At 53.9% G+C, this 12,849-nt stretch overlaps 1 protein-coding gene across 1 annotated transcript; it reads right to left on the bottom strand.

The window, feature by feature from the left end:
- Positions 1–9,693: 9,693 nt before the first annotated feature.
- Positions 9,694–12,470, bottom strand: TOR4A (torsin family 4 member A). Its single transcript, XM_047831515.1, has 2 exons — positions 11,898–12,470; positions 9,694–11,171 (listed from the first exon to the last, which is right to left on the bottom strand). Exon 2 carries the CDS (start codon positions 11,132–11,134, stop codon positions 9,884–9,886), a length of 1,251 nt encoding a protein of 416 aa, XP_047687471.1. The 5' UTR covers positions 11,135–11,171; positions 11,898–12,470; the 3' UTR covers positions 9,694–9,883.
- Positions 12,471–12,849: the final 379 nt, after the last annotated feature.

Genomic DNA, 12,849 nt, shown 5'->3' with positions numbered 1-12,849 from the left:
TTCCTTCATCCGAGCCACTGATGTTTCTGATCCACAAAGGAGAGGATCCCCTCCCATTTCCTCTGTGGATCCCCATCACTTTCCATTCTGTCTGCAAAACGTTTCGCTTCTTCAAAAAGAGAAGATGCTTTGACTCTAAAACTTCCAAGACAGACTGAAAACAATAGTTTTTTTTGTAGTAAAGAATTGGAAGACAGAGAAGAAGGAGGAGGGGAAGGAGGGGGAGGAGGGGGAGGAGGGGGAGGAGGGGGAGGAGGAGAGAGGGAGGGGGATGGGGGTGGAGGGGAGGGGGAAGAGGAGGAGGGGGGAAGAGGGGATGGGGAGGAGGAGGGGGAGGAGGGGGACAAGGGGAGGAAGAGAGGGGGAGGGGGAGGAGGGGAGGAGGGGAGGAGGAGGGGAGGGGGAGGAGGGGAGGAGGGGAGGCGGGGGAGGAGGGGGAGGAGGGGGAGGGGAGGAGGGGAGGAGGGGAGGGGAGGAGGGGGAGGAGGGGGAGGGGAGGAGGGGAGGAGGGGAGGGGAGGAGGGGGAGGAGGGGAAGGAGGGGGAGGAGGGGGAGGGGGGGGAGGGGGAGGAGGGGGAGGGGGGGGAGGGGGAGGAGGGGGAGGGGGAGGGGGGTGAGGGGGAGGGGGGTGGAGGGGAGGGGGAAGAGGAGGAGGGGGAAGGAGGGGGAGGGGGGAGGAGGAGAGGAAGAGGAGAAGGAGGGGGGAGGAGGGGGAGGAGGGGAGGGGGGAGGAGGAGAGGAAGAGGAGAAGGAGGGGGGAGGAGGGGGAGGAGGGGAGGGGGAGGAGGGGGAGGAAGGGGAGGAGGGGGAGGGGGAGGAGGAGGAGGACCAAATGGAACATCTGGAGTTGAAAAGCACAACAACTGAATGAAAAGTCCAGGAGATTCTGGTGCTGAAACAACTGGACGTCCACACGCAAAAACTTACTCCAGAAACAGACCTTATGCCCCTCGTTAAAAGTAAACCGAAAATGGATCACCTTAATGCAAAATGCAAAACTATAAACCTTCTGCAAGGAGGAAATCTAGATGAGCTTGGGTTTGGCAGTGACTTTTTTTTATGTTATTTGTGTTTGAGAGAGAGAGAGAGAGACAGAGTGCGAGCAGGGGAGGGGCAGAGAGAGAGGGAGACACAGAATCCGAAGCAGGCTCCGGGCCCTGAGCTGTCAGCACAGAGCCCGACACAGGGCCTGAACCCACAAACCGCGAGATCGTGACCTGAGCCGAAGTCAGACGCTTAACCGACTGAGCCACCCAAGCGCCCCTAAGATACAAAATCAAAGGCACGCTTCATGAAAGAAAGAAATGATTGGCTAGATTTCATTAACATGAACAACTCTGTTCTTAAAAGGCAATGTCAAGGGAATGAGAAGACAAGCCACAGATAGGGGACTCGTTTGCAAAAGACACATCTGATAAAGGCCTCTTATCTAAAACATACAAAGAATTCTTAAAGCTTGGGGCACCTGGGTGACTCAGTTGAGCGTCCGACTCTTGATTTCGGCTCAGGTCGTGATCCCAGGGTCGTGGGGTGGAGCCCATCAGGGTCTGTGCTGAGCACTGAGCACGGAGCCTCCTTAAGTTTCTCTCTCTCTCTCTCTCTCTGCCCCTCTCCCCCACTTGCACTCCCTCTCTCTCAAAAAAAAAATTTTTTTTAAAGGTTAAAGAAAATAATTCTTAAAGCTCAACAAGAAAACAAACAACCTGATTAAAAAATGAGCAAAAAAGGGGCGCCTGGGTGGCTCAGTCGGTTGAGCGTCCGACTTCAGCTCAGGTCACGATCTCGCGGTCCATAAGTTCGAGACCCGCGTCGGGCTCTGGGCTGATGGCTCAGAGCCTGGAGCCTGTTTCCATTTCTGTGTGTGTCTCTCTCTCTGCCCCTCCCCCGTTCATGCTCTCTCTCTGTCTCAAAAATAAATAAATCGTTAAAAAAAAAATGAGCAAAAGATCTGAGCTGACACCTGCCAGAATAAAGATACACGGATGGCCCGTAAGCACAGGAGAAGGCTCCACATCACACGTCATCAGGGAAATGCAAATGGAACAAGACACCACTACACACAATGGCAATGAGCAAAGTCCGGAACCTGACATCAAATGCTGGCGAGGACACAGGCCAGCAGGAGCTGCCATCGCTGGCAGGCATGCAACACGGTGCAGCCACTAAAAACGACAGTTGGGCAGTTTCTAGCAAAACTAAACCTGCTCTTATCATGTGACCCGGCAGCTCCTCCGTGTCTGCTCAAACTAGATGAAAACCTCTGTCCACACAAAAACCTGCACCCATACATTTATAGCAGCCTCATCCATAATTTATTCATAATTGCCAAAACTTGAAAGCCACCAAGGTGTCCTCCAGTAGGTAAACGGATAAACCGTGGTACGTCCAAAGAATGGAATGCTATTCAGCACTAAAAGGAAATGAGCTCTTAAGCCACAAATACACACGAAGGAACTTTAAATGCATGTTGGTAGGTGAAGTGAGTCAATCTGAAAAGGTGACATACTGACTACATGCTTCCGATGATATGACATCCCAGAGAAGGCAAAACACAGGAACAACAACACCAGTGGTTTCCAGAAGTTAGGAGGGAAAGAGGATAAGTCTGTGGGGTACAGAAGATTTTAAGGACAGTGAAAACACTGTTTATGATAATGGTGGCTATGTATCATTATAAATTTGTCCAAATCCACAGAATTACAACATCAGGAGTGAACGCTAATGTAAACTAGGGAGTCTGAGTGATAATGGCTTGTCAATGTAGGTTCACCGATTGTAACAAATGCACTGCTCCGGTGGGGATGTTCACAGCTGGGAGGACAGGAGTTCCACAGGAAATCTCCACATTCTTTCAATTTTGCTGTGAACCTACAGCTGCTGTGAAAAAAAAAAAAGTTTATTTATTTTTTATTTTTTTAATGTTTATTTATTTTTGAGAGAGACAGACAGAGAGTGAGCGGGGGAGGGGCAGAGAGAGAGGGAGACACAGAATCCAAAGCAGGCTCCAGGCTCTGAGCTGTCAGCACAGAGCTTGATGCAGGGCTCGAACTCATGAACTGTGAGATCATGACCTGAGCTGAAATCAAGAGTTGGACACTTAACTGAGTGAGCCACCCAGGTGCCCCAATAAAGTCTATTTTTAAAATATCCACTTGAGGGGATCAACAGCCGACTTGAAAAGCCAGAAGAGGGGCACCTGGGTGGCTCAGTCAGCTCAGTTCCAATTCTTGATGTCAGCTCAGGTCATGATCTCACAGTTTGTGAGATCGAGCCCCATGTTGGGCTCTAAGCTGACAGTGCAGAGCCTGCTTGGGATTCTTGCCCTCTCCTTTTCTCTCTCTTCTTCTCTCTCTCTCTCTGTCTCTCTCTCAAAATAAACATTTAAAAAAAGAAAGAAAGAAAAGCCAGAAGAAATAATCATCGAACTTGAAGACAGATCAATAGAAATTATCCACTCTGAAGAAGCTAAAAAGGAATGAAGAAAAATAAACAGAGCCTTAGAGACCTGTGAGACATTATCAGGAATATAAAAATGTATATAATAGGAGTCCCAGAAAGAGAGGTAAAAGACAAAGGAAGAAAAAATATCTGAGGAAACAACAGCCCCAAATTCCCAAACTAGATGCAAACTATTAATCTTTACATCAAAGAAGCTCAACAAGATCCACACCTAGACATATCAGACAGAAGACGTTGAAAGTCAAAAAGAAAACCTGAAGGCAACAAGAGTGGAAGGGCTTCTGTACTGGGATGTAGTGTGGTGACAGCTGACTTCTTGTCAGAAACAATGAAAACTTGTAGGCAGTGGGATGACATTAAAAAAAAAAATTTTTATGTTTATTTTTGAGAGACAGAAAGAGACAGAGTATGAGCAAGGGAGGGGCAGAGAGAGTGGGAGACACAGAATCTGAAGCAGGTTCCAGGCTCTGAGCTGTCTGCACAGAGTCCGACGTGGGACTTGAATCATGGACTGTGAGATCATGATCTGAGCTGAAATCAGTCACTTAACCAACTGAGCCACCCAGGTGTCCTAGTGGGATGACATTTTTAAAGTGTCAAGAGGAAAACTGTCAACCAAGAATTCCATATCCATCAAAACCCATTGAACTTATATGCTGAAAACTACAAATGCTGCTGAAAGAAATTAAAGAAGTACCAGATAAATGGAAAGAAATCCCATGTTCATGGATTGGAAGACGCGATATTGTCAAGATGTCAATATGCCCCAAAGTAAACTACCACTTCAGTGTAGTCAAGTTATATGACTCAAACTTCCTACAGTTTTTGAAGAAACGGAAAAGACAGAATTTAGATGTATGTCAACTTACAAAGAGTCCTAAAATAGCTCAATGACTGTGAAAGGCTAGAATCTGGGAGTACATACAGAAGTCATAAACACAAACTGAAACAATCTTTTTCACAAGGGTTATGAGGGTATGCTATAAAAACTTTATGTCAATAAAATTAGACAATTTACATGAATTGGATAAATTCCCAGAAATTCCTAGAAAAACATGAATTATGAAAACTGACTCGCAGAACTGGCATATTTAATTAAGAATACAGACCTTGAGGGGCACCTGAGTGGCTCAGTCAGTTAAGTGTCCTATTGGCTCAGGTCATGATCTTGCAGTTCATGTGTTGGAGCCCCGCGTGGGCTCATTTTTTGTCAGTGTGGAGCCCATCTCAGTTCCTCTTTCCCCCCGCCCCTGACCCTCCCCTGCTTGTGCTCCCTCTGTCAAAAATAATTAAAACGTTTTTAAAAAATAGAAGCAAGAAGACACAAGGAAAGCAACTTTTCCCGAAGCCTCCAGAAAGAAGTGCAGTGTTGCTGACACCTTGATTTCAGCCTACTCTGGCCCAATTTGGATTTGTGACCTGAAGAACTCTAAGATAATACATTTGTGTTGTCTCAAGCCACTGAGTTTGTGGCAACTTGTTATAGCATTAACAGAAAACTAGCACTTATACTGATACCAAAGTCAGACAAAGACATCACAAGAAAGCAAAACTTCATACCAATACCCCTCATAAACACAGATGCATAAGTCCTCAACAAGATATTAGCAAACCGAATCAAGCAGCATATAAAAAGGCTTACATACCACGACCAAATGGGATTTGTCCCTGGAATTCAAGGTTGGTTTAACATCTGAAAATAAATAAAATAAAGGACATAAACCGCATGAGCCTCTCAATAAGTGAAGTAAACGTTTGACAAAATCCAACACTCACTCAAAAAAACTCTAAAGACTCAGACAGAATGAGACTGTTCCATGCCAGCAAAGAGCACTACAGAAAGTTCTACAGCTAACATCCTACTTAATGGCAAAAGACTTGATGCTCTGCCCTAAGATCAGGAATGCCACTTCCGGCCAACATTGTACTAGGAAGTTCCAGCCAGTACAATCAGGCAAGAAACAGAAATAAAGGGCATAGAGATTGGAAAGGAAGAAGTAAACCTGCCTTTATTTGCAGAAACGTGGTCCCATTTGTTGAGCACCCCAAGGAACCCGTACCAAAAAAATCCACAAACAACACAAAAGCAAAAACAAAAACAAAATGAGGACTAATAAACAAATTCCACAGGGTCATAGGCTCCAAGATCAATACACAAAATTCAATTTTATTTTGGGGGTACCTGGGGGGCTCAGTTGGTTAAGCGTCCAACTTCCGTTCAGGTCATGATCTCGCTGTTCATGGGTTCGAGCCCCACATTGGGCTCTGTGCTGACAGCTCGGAGCCTGGAGCCTGCTTCCGATTCCGTGTCTCCCCCTCCCTCTGCCCCTCCCCCGCTAACACTCTGTCTCTCTCTCTCTCTCAAAAATTAATAAACATTAAAAAAACTAAACTAAACAAAATTCAATTTTATTTTTATATGCCATCAATGAAGAGCTTGAAAAGAACAGTAACACCATTCCATTGGCAATGACACCAAAAAGAATAACGTACTCAGGAATACCCTGAAGACAGGAAGTGCAAGGCCTGCACACTGGAAACTACGTGGAAACCACGCCACGGTGCTGAGAGGACTGAAGACGGGAGCCTGAGTGGCTCCAAGACCACGGCCTGGAAGCTTCCATATTATCAAGATGGCACTTCTCCCCAAACTGATCGCTAGAGTCAATGCGATTTGTATCAAAATATAGAAATTGGTTTTTGTTTTTTGTTTTTTCTTTTTTTTCAGAAACTGGCAATCTGATCTTAAAATTTATCTAGAAGGGCAAAGGACCCAGCCAAAACAATATTGAAAACTAAGAACAAAGTTGAAAGACTCACACTTTCCAGTATCAAAACTAACTATAAAGCTACAGAAATCAAAAGAATGTGATTCTGGCATAAGCACAGACACTTAGATCAACAGAAAAGAACTGAGAGTCCAGAAATAAACACTCATTTTCGTGTCCAATTAATTTTTGACAAAGGTGTTATGATGTTTTCTGTGTCGACTTGGCGAGGCTACAGTCCCCTGTTACTCAAACAAAACTTAATCTAGTTTTAAGTTAAATGTTGTTGTGAAGGCATTTGGTAGATGAGATTAAAGTCCAACACACAAGTTGACTTTATGCAAAAGAAGTGATCTCCTGTGACCTGGGTGGGCCTGATTCAGTCTGTTGAAAAGACTTAGCACAGCTGAGCCTTCCGGGGAAGAACCGCTTCCACCTCTGGGAAGCGGTGCCAGAGTCCTCACCCGCCTTTGCCCTTACAGACCTGCCCTTACAGACGCCTCCCACTGGTGCTCGCCGGGGCTCTGGTGGAGCCTTGACTGCCGCAGGTGCCGAGGCAACATACCAGGGGAAGCATGGGCTTTTCAGTAAGTGGTGCTGGGCCATCGTCATCTCACACCATACGTAAAAATTTGCTCAGAATGGTTCATAGACCTAAATAAATGTAAGAGCTAAAACCTTAAAACCATGTAGAATAAAGCATAGGGAAAAATCTTTATGATCTGGGGTCAAGCAAGGAGTTCTTAGATATGACATCAAAGCTGTAATCCATAAAAAAAAAAACAAACACCTGGTAAGTTTGACTTCATAAAAATTAAAAACTTTTACACTTCAAAAGACATCTCGGGGGCACCTGGGTGGCTCAGGTGGTTGACTGTCCAACTGCGGCTCAGGTCGTGATCTCACGGTTTGTGAGTTCGAGCCCCACGTCGGGCTCTGCACTGACAGCTCGCAGTCTGGAGCCTGCTCACAGCCTTGGATTCTGTGTCTCCCTCTCTCTCTGCCCCTCCCCACTTGCGCTCTGTCTCTCTCTCTCTCTGAAAAATAAATAAGAACATTTAAATTAAAAAACAAAAAAACACCAAATCAGACTGGTTAGAGTTGTAAAGTTAGGTGGTTCGAGTGTGAAGAAAACAAGGCAGTAATCACGTTGAAAGGTGGGTGTTTATCGCCTGGGGTGGGGAGGAGGAGCTGGTGAGTTTCTAGGAGCCTCGCTGTGTCCTGTTTCTTGACCTGGATGGGTGCTTGCTTTGTGGTAAAACTTTGAATGTATATTTTGCTTCCTACACTTTTCCAGATGCATGTTGCATTATACAACGTTAACCCCTCACAATACCAACCAAAAATGATACGGTTTTTAGAAAGAAATCTCACAAAAATGACCAAGACCTGTCCGCAGAAAGTTACAAAGCTCTACTGAAATATGTTAAGCCAGGCTTTCTGCAAAGCGTGGCATTGTCATGGGATCACCATTCCCCAAGCGGATCTCTAAATCAGTGCAGTTCCAGTCCAATCCTAAAAGGGTTCCCCAAGAATCTGACAACATCAAGTTCTAAGGAAAAAAGCCCAAGAAGGAGTCAAATAACTTCAAAGAAGATATCCTGGCAGCTGTCATGACTTCCAAAGACTAACGGGCCACCGGACAGTGTGGTACTGACCCTCATCCTGGAAACAGTCCGGCAGGAACCCATTTATCACAGAATGGGAATTACAGAGCATGGAGAAAAGAGGGAGCTGGTTTATAAATAAGTCAACAAAATAAAATTTAAACATCAACAGAGTAAACATAAACACAATGTCTGGTATGGAGGGTTGAGTGAGAGGACACAGATGGGACGGCGTGTGCTCAGGGGGACCACTGCCCCCAAATAAAAATAAACGAGGTGTGAAAAGGCAGGACAACTAGAAGGCACAAAACAAAGTCGCGAGAAGTTCAAAGTCTGTCGCTGCGTTGTAGGCGCTGCTTCCACGCACGGGAAGCAGGAGCAGCGCCGGGGACCTCGGACCTCGGCACTGGACACAGGCACCTGTCATATATCCGGCCTTAGAGACATGGGGCTCCTGTCCCCAGCTGCCCAGCAAGTGGGGTCTGGTGGACAGAGCTGGCCACCCCCCCACACCCCCTTGGGGAACAAAGCTTCCCAAACGTCTCCCCCCTCCCCCCTTCCCGCCAGTTCTCAGAGCCTCTGGGGTCAGCCTGGCCCCATTCTGCCCTTGATTTCCGGGCGCGGGGCCGCAGGTCCGCGGCACCTGGCCAGCGTGCCCCCCCCCCCCCGCCCCCTTCTCGGGCTGACCTTGGCCCAGGGCCGAAGACGGCCCCCAGGGCCAGAATGGATGGGCGGTGAGGGGGCTCCCGCCACGCAGGGCCCTTGGGGAGCCGGCCTGGGATGATTCTGAGGTCTGCGGGGCTCAGAGGTCATGCTGAGCTCTGACGCGGGGTGGGGGGGGGGGGGGTGCCGCACAGCCCGGCGCCCAGTCAACTCGAGCTTCGCCTCTGCGGGGCCCTTCCCTCTGCTCCCCGGGTCCCCCTTTGGGATTCGCCGTGGCCGGGGTCGCCGATGACATGTGTGCACGTGTCCCCGGCCCTCAGGCTGTGTGTGCCCTCCTCCAGGATGAGCTAGGCCTGCTGCGGGGACCCGGGCGACAGGGAGACGCGGGACACGCCCCCGCGACCTCCGCGGACCGGGCGGACACAAGCGGCCACTGGGCGGCAGCACTGAGGCCATCCCAGGGCGCGGGGGACGCGGGGCTGCGAGACCGAGTAGGGGTCGCTTGGACGCGACCGCCGCCCTCCAGGAGCACCCCCCCTCCCCCCCCCCCCGCCCCGCTCGCAAACAACGCCCACCGCGCCCGAAAAGCGACAGGGGTCTGGAAACCTCTGCAGTCGAGTCTAAAGGATCTCTACCTACAGGCCTCCCCCAGTCAGCGACCTGAAGCCAGTTGGTGGCCAGGGCAGGGGGATAGGAGAAGTCAGCGCCCCCCCACAACTTGGGCCCTGCCATCTACCGCTGGCACCCCGAGATCCCCCCACCTTCCAGAGCGCTCAGGGGATTCCAATGGATCAATTCATTGTGTGTGGACTCCCATCCCCCCTATTGCCTCCCAGGGAGCTCCTGGGCCCCAGAGTCGGGGAGAAACCCGGGGAGTCCATGCCATTCTCCTGGCTGGAGAAGCACCCAGGACTTTGGTCCCACAGGGTGGGGAGGGGGTTGCGGCGCAGACTGAGAGAGAGAGAGAGAGAGAGAGAGAGAGAGAGAGAGTGTGTGTGTGTGTGTCTGATGGCTGCTGCAGCCATATCCAGCCGCAGGGGACCAACTAGGTGACCCTGGGAGCTACTTTCTCTGAGGCCATACAGCCTCTGTACCGATGCCTGCGATGAGGGGCACACAGCAGGTGCCTAGGAGTGTGGGCTAGGGCCGGGAGGTGGCAGACTGGGGGCACTGATGGGGGAACTGTGACTCGGAGCTGAGCCACCCCCACCAGCCTCCCAGCGTGAACCACGGGTTAGGGAGGGCGGTGGGGGCTACAAACAGATTTATTAGGGGCCTCAGGCAAATCCACAGGGTCCCCTGCCTCCTACTACCACCAACGACCGAGATGTCCCCAAGATGTCCCCTCGTGCCCACAAGCGTCCGCCGTGTCCAGCCGGGCCCCTGCTACAAGAGGTTCACCGTGGCCACCACTTGCTTGCAGCCAGTCACGGCGAACTCACGGCCCGCCACGCGGTAGTACTTGAGCTGCGCGGCCAGGAGCTCGGCCCGGGCCTGCTCCGGGAAGAAGCCCTCCCCGGCCATCTCGTCCCGGAAGCAGTTGACCACGGCCCGCTTGTCCAGCAGCAGCAAGGGCACGATGGCCGCGGCCTGCCACAGCGGGTGCTCGCGGACCAGGAGCGCCCGCAGGCCGGCGCGCAGCTCCTCCTCCGCCCGCGCGGCGGCCACCGCATCCCAGTCGCCGTGAGCACCGCGGGCGCCGTCGGGGCGCGGGGGCAGCGCGCGGGACGCGTTCTGCAGCACGAAGCGCGTGATTTCCGCGCCGCCCGCGCTGCTGAGGAGCACGTAGATGGCGTTGTGGAAGTGGTGGGCGCGCTGCGGCTGCAGGAAGCCGTGCAGCTCGTCCAGCAGCGCCAGGGGCAGGAGCTCCGCCTCATCCAGCACCACGAGCGGGGTCTTCTCCTCCGCTTCGGCCCGCTCCACCACGCCGGCCACAAGCCGGGCCAGCTCCTCACGGCAGTCCTGCGCAGCGCGCGCCTTGGGGCAGTGGTGCCGCGCGTGGTACTGCAGCACGAGCGCGCCGTCCTCAAGCACCGCGCGGAAGTGGCGCGCCAGCAGGCGCCCCACGTGGCTCTTGCCCACGCCGCTGGGCCCGTGCAGCGCCAGAAGCAGCGGGCGGCTGTGCACGTGCGTGGCCAGGTAGTCCCGCAGCAGCGCCACGATGCGCCCCACGGCGGCCGGCTGCCCGAACACGGCGCGCTGCAGCGCCTTCTCCAGCCCGTCGAGGTCGTAGCGCTGCGCGTTATCGTCCAGGTTCTCGATGGCGTTGAGCACCTGGAAGCCCACGATGGCCACGAGCAGCAGGAGGCAGCGCTGCGCGCGGCTGCGGCGCTCCGCGTGAGGCCGGTACTTGCGCGAGGTCTCCGGGTAGAGCACCACACGGCTGCGTCGGCGCCTCTTGCGCGGCGTCCTGGACGGCGGCTCCGGGCCGTCGAAGGTGAAGAACCGGGGCTGGTCCGGGTCAGCGTGCGGCGCCCCGGGCGCGGAAGCCGACCCCGAGCCGGGCGGCTGGGGGCGCCGCTTGCGCAGGAGGCGCACGCGGCGGCGCAGACGGACCACTGCGCGCAGCGGCGCGATCACGCTCGGGCGGGGGACGCCGGGGCCCGCGGCCTCCAGACTGGGCTGGCCGCCGTCCATGGCGCAGGGGCGGCGCTCCGCATGCAGGTCGCCCTCCCTGCAACAGGAAGATGGGGAGGGTCTCCAGACGTCGGCATGGCCGACTGGGACCCTTCCTTGGAGCGACGTCCCTCCTCTGGGAGGTCCCCAGGGAGTGCGGAGCGCGGGGGAAGGGTGACTCCTGGTGCCGGCCTCGCCCGGCTGACCAGGAAGCGGCTCCCCGCAGGGCCCCATGCAAATCTCTCGGGTCCTCCCAGGAACAGCCGCGGGCCTTGAGGAAGTGGCGGCGTGGGGAGGGCGCAGCTTATCGGGCAACCTCCCGGCTTCCTGGAGAAGTCGGTGCTAGCTGGCGCCGATTAGGGGTAAAGAAGGGTCAAGGCCCGGCCCCGCTGCCCATCCCTCCCTCCCTCCCTCCCTCCCTCCCGCCCTGCCGGCAGCTCGGCCTGCCAGGCGCCAGGGGCTCTCTGAGTCCCAAGTGGGAACCAAGGGGAGCAGGGACCCTGGCACCGCCAGAATCCAGAGACATCCCCCGTGCACTTAAGAACAGTTGGGGGGTGGGGGAACTTCTGCTTTTGAGAATGGGCCCAGGCCTCCCACCCCCCACACCCCCAAAGCAGGGATCCTCCCTGCGCCCCAGTGAACACACATGACATGGAGTGGCAGCAGAGAGCCCCCAGACACTAGTAGGGTGGGTGCAAAGACAAGAGCCAGAGGAGGAAAAGGGCCACTGAGGAGACAGAGCTGAAGAAAGGACTGATGCCCTGGTCTCCAACCCACCCCGTACCTGCAGCTGAGTCAGGTTAAGTTCCTGCTGGCCCCCAGCCCACCAAGGGCAGCCCCCTGCAGAGGCCAGATGCTGAGGCTGCAACTCAGGACACAGAAAATACCAGCTTCCTGTCGACGGTCCCGACGGGGTCAGGGGCCTGGCTGGCAAGCTCAGGCCTGGAGGGGTAGCAGCACCTGCAGGTCCCGGGAGCCTTAGGTCGGGAGGAAACTCTGGGGAGGTTTCCGCTTCTCTGCAAAGGAAGTGAGTCAGGGGTGTGGCAAGTGGGCGGGACTTAGGCTGGATGGAGGCGCCGGACGGAGAGCCTGGCTGGCTGGCCCAGGTCCCCTGGCTGGCCATCAGGTCACCTACCCTCCTCAGCCCTGCAGCCCTCCTGGCTGTCCAGGCCCAGATCACCTGGCAAGGCTTGGGGCATCCCCTCCCCAGAGATCCCACAGACTCCTGCATCTCAGTCTAGCTTCCAAGGAACCCCTGCCTCCCCAGGGGCACTGGCACCTGATCCCCCACATGGAGCGGAGTAGGGCAAGAGCAGAGAGGGTGGGCCCGGCCCCTCTGCCCAGCTGGGTGCCCCCAGTCCCTTCCTATTCCCCTCTCCCCCACCTCCCTCCCCTCGACCCCAACCTGGGGTCATTTCGTTTTCCCCTCCTCCCCTCCCAGGGACTGGGGCTCCATCCCATCTCCCTCTCCTCTTCCCCTGCAACCCCCCCCCCTCCCCGCCCAGCCTCCTAGAGCCCTCCCATCCCAAGGATAACACACTGCAACAGAAATTCTAGCCCTGGGGTTAGACCCCCATGTGTAGCTCAGGGTCCCGGTCAGGGAGCAAATTTACCAAGAACAATTTACCAAGAACAAAGGACTTAGGCAAAGAAGTGGCAGGTGGGGGCTTGTGTGGCCCTGCCCCCCCCCCCCCCCCAGTCCCATCTCTGCACAGTCGGCCTTCCTGAATGACCTT

Source organism: Prionailurus viverrinus, chromosome D4 (genome assembly GCF_022837055.1).
Source record: "Prionailurus viverrinus isolate Anna chromosome D4, UM_Priviv_1.0, whole genome shotgun sequence".
Taxonomy (NCBI): Eukaryota; Metazoa; Chordata; class Mammalia; order Carnivora; family Felidae; genus Prionailurus; species Prionailurus viverrinus.
The sequence above is the reverse complement of the archived record's forward strand: the minus strand, read 5'-3'. Positions and strand labels throughout refer to the sequence as shown.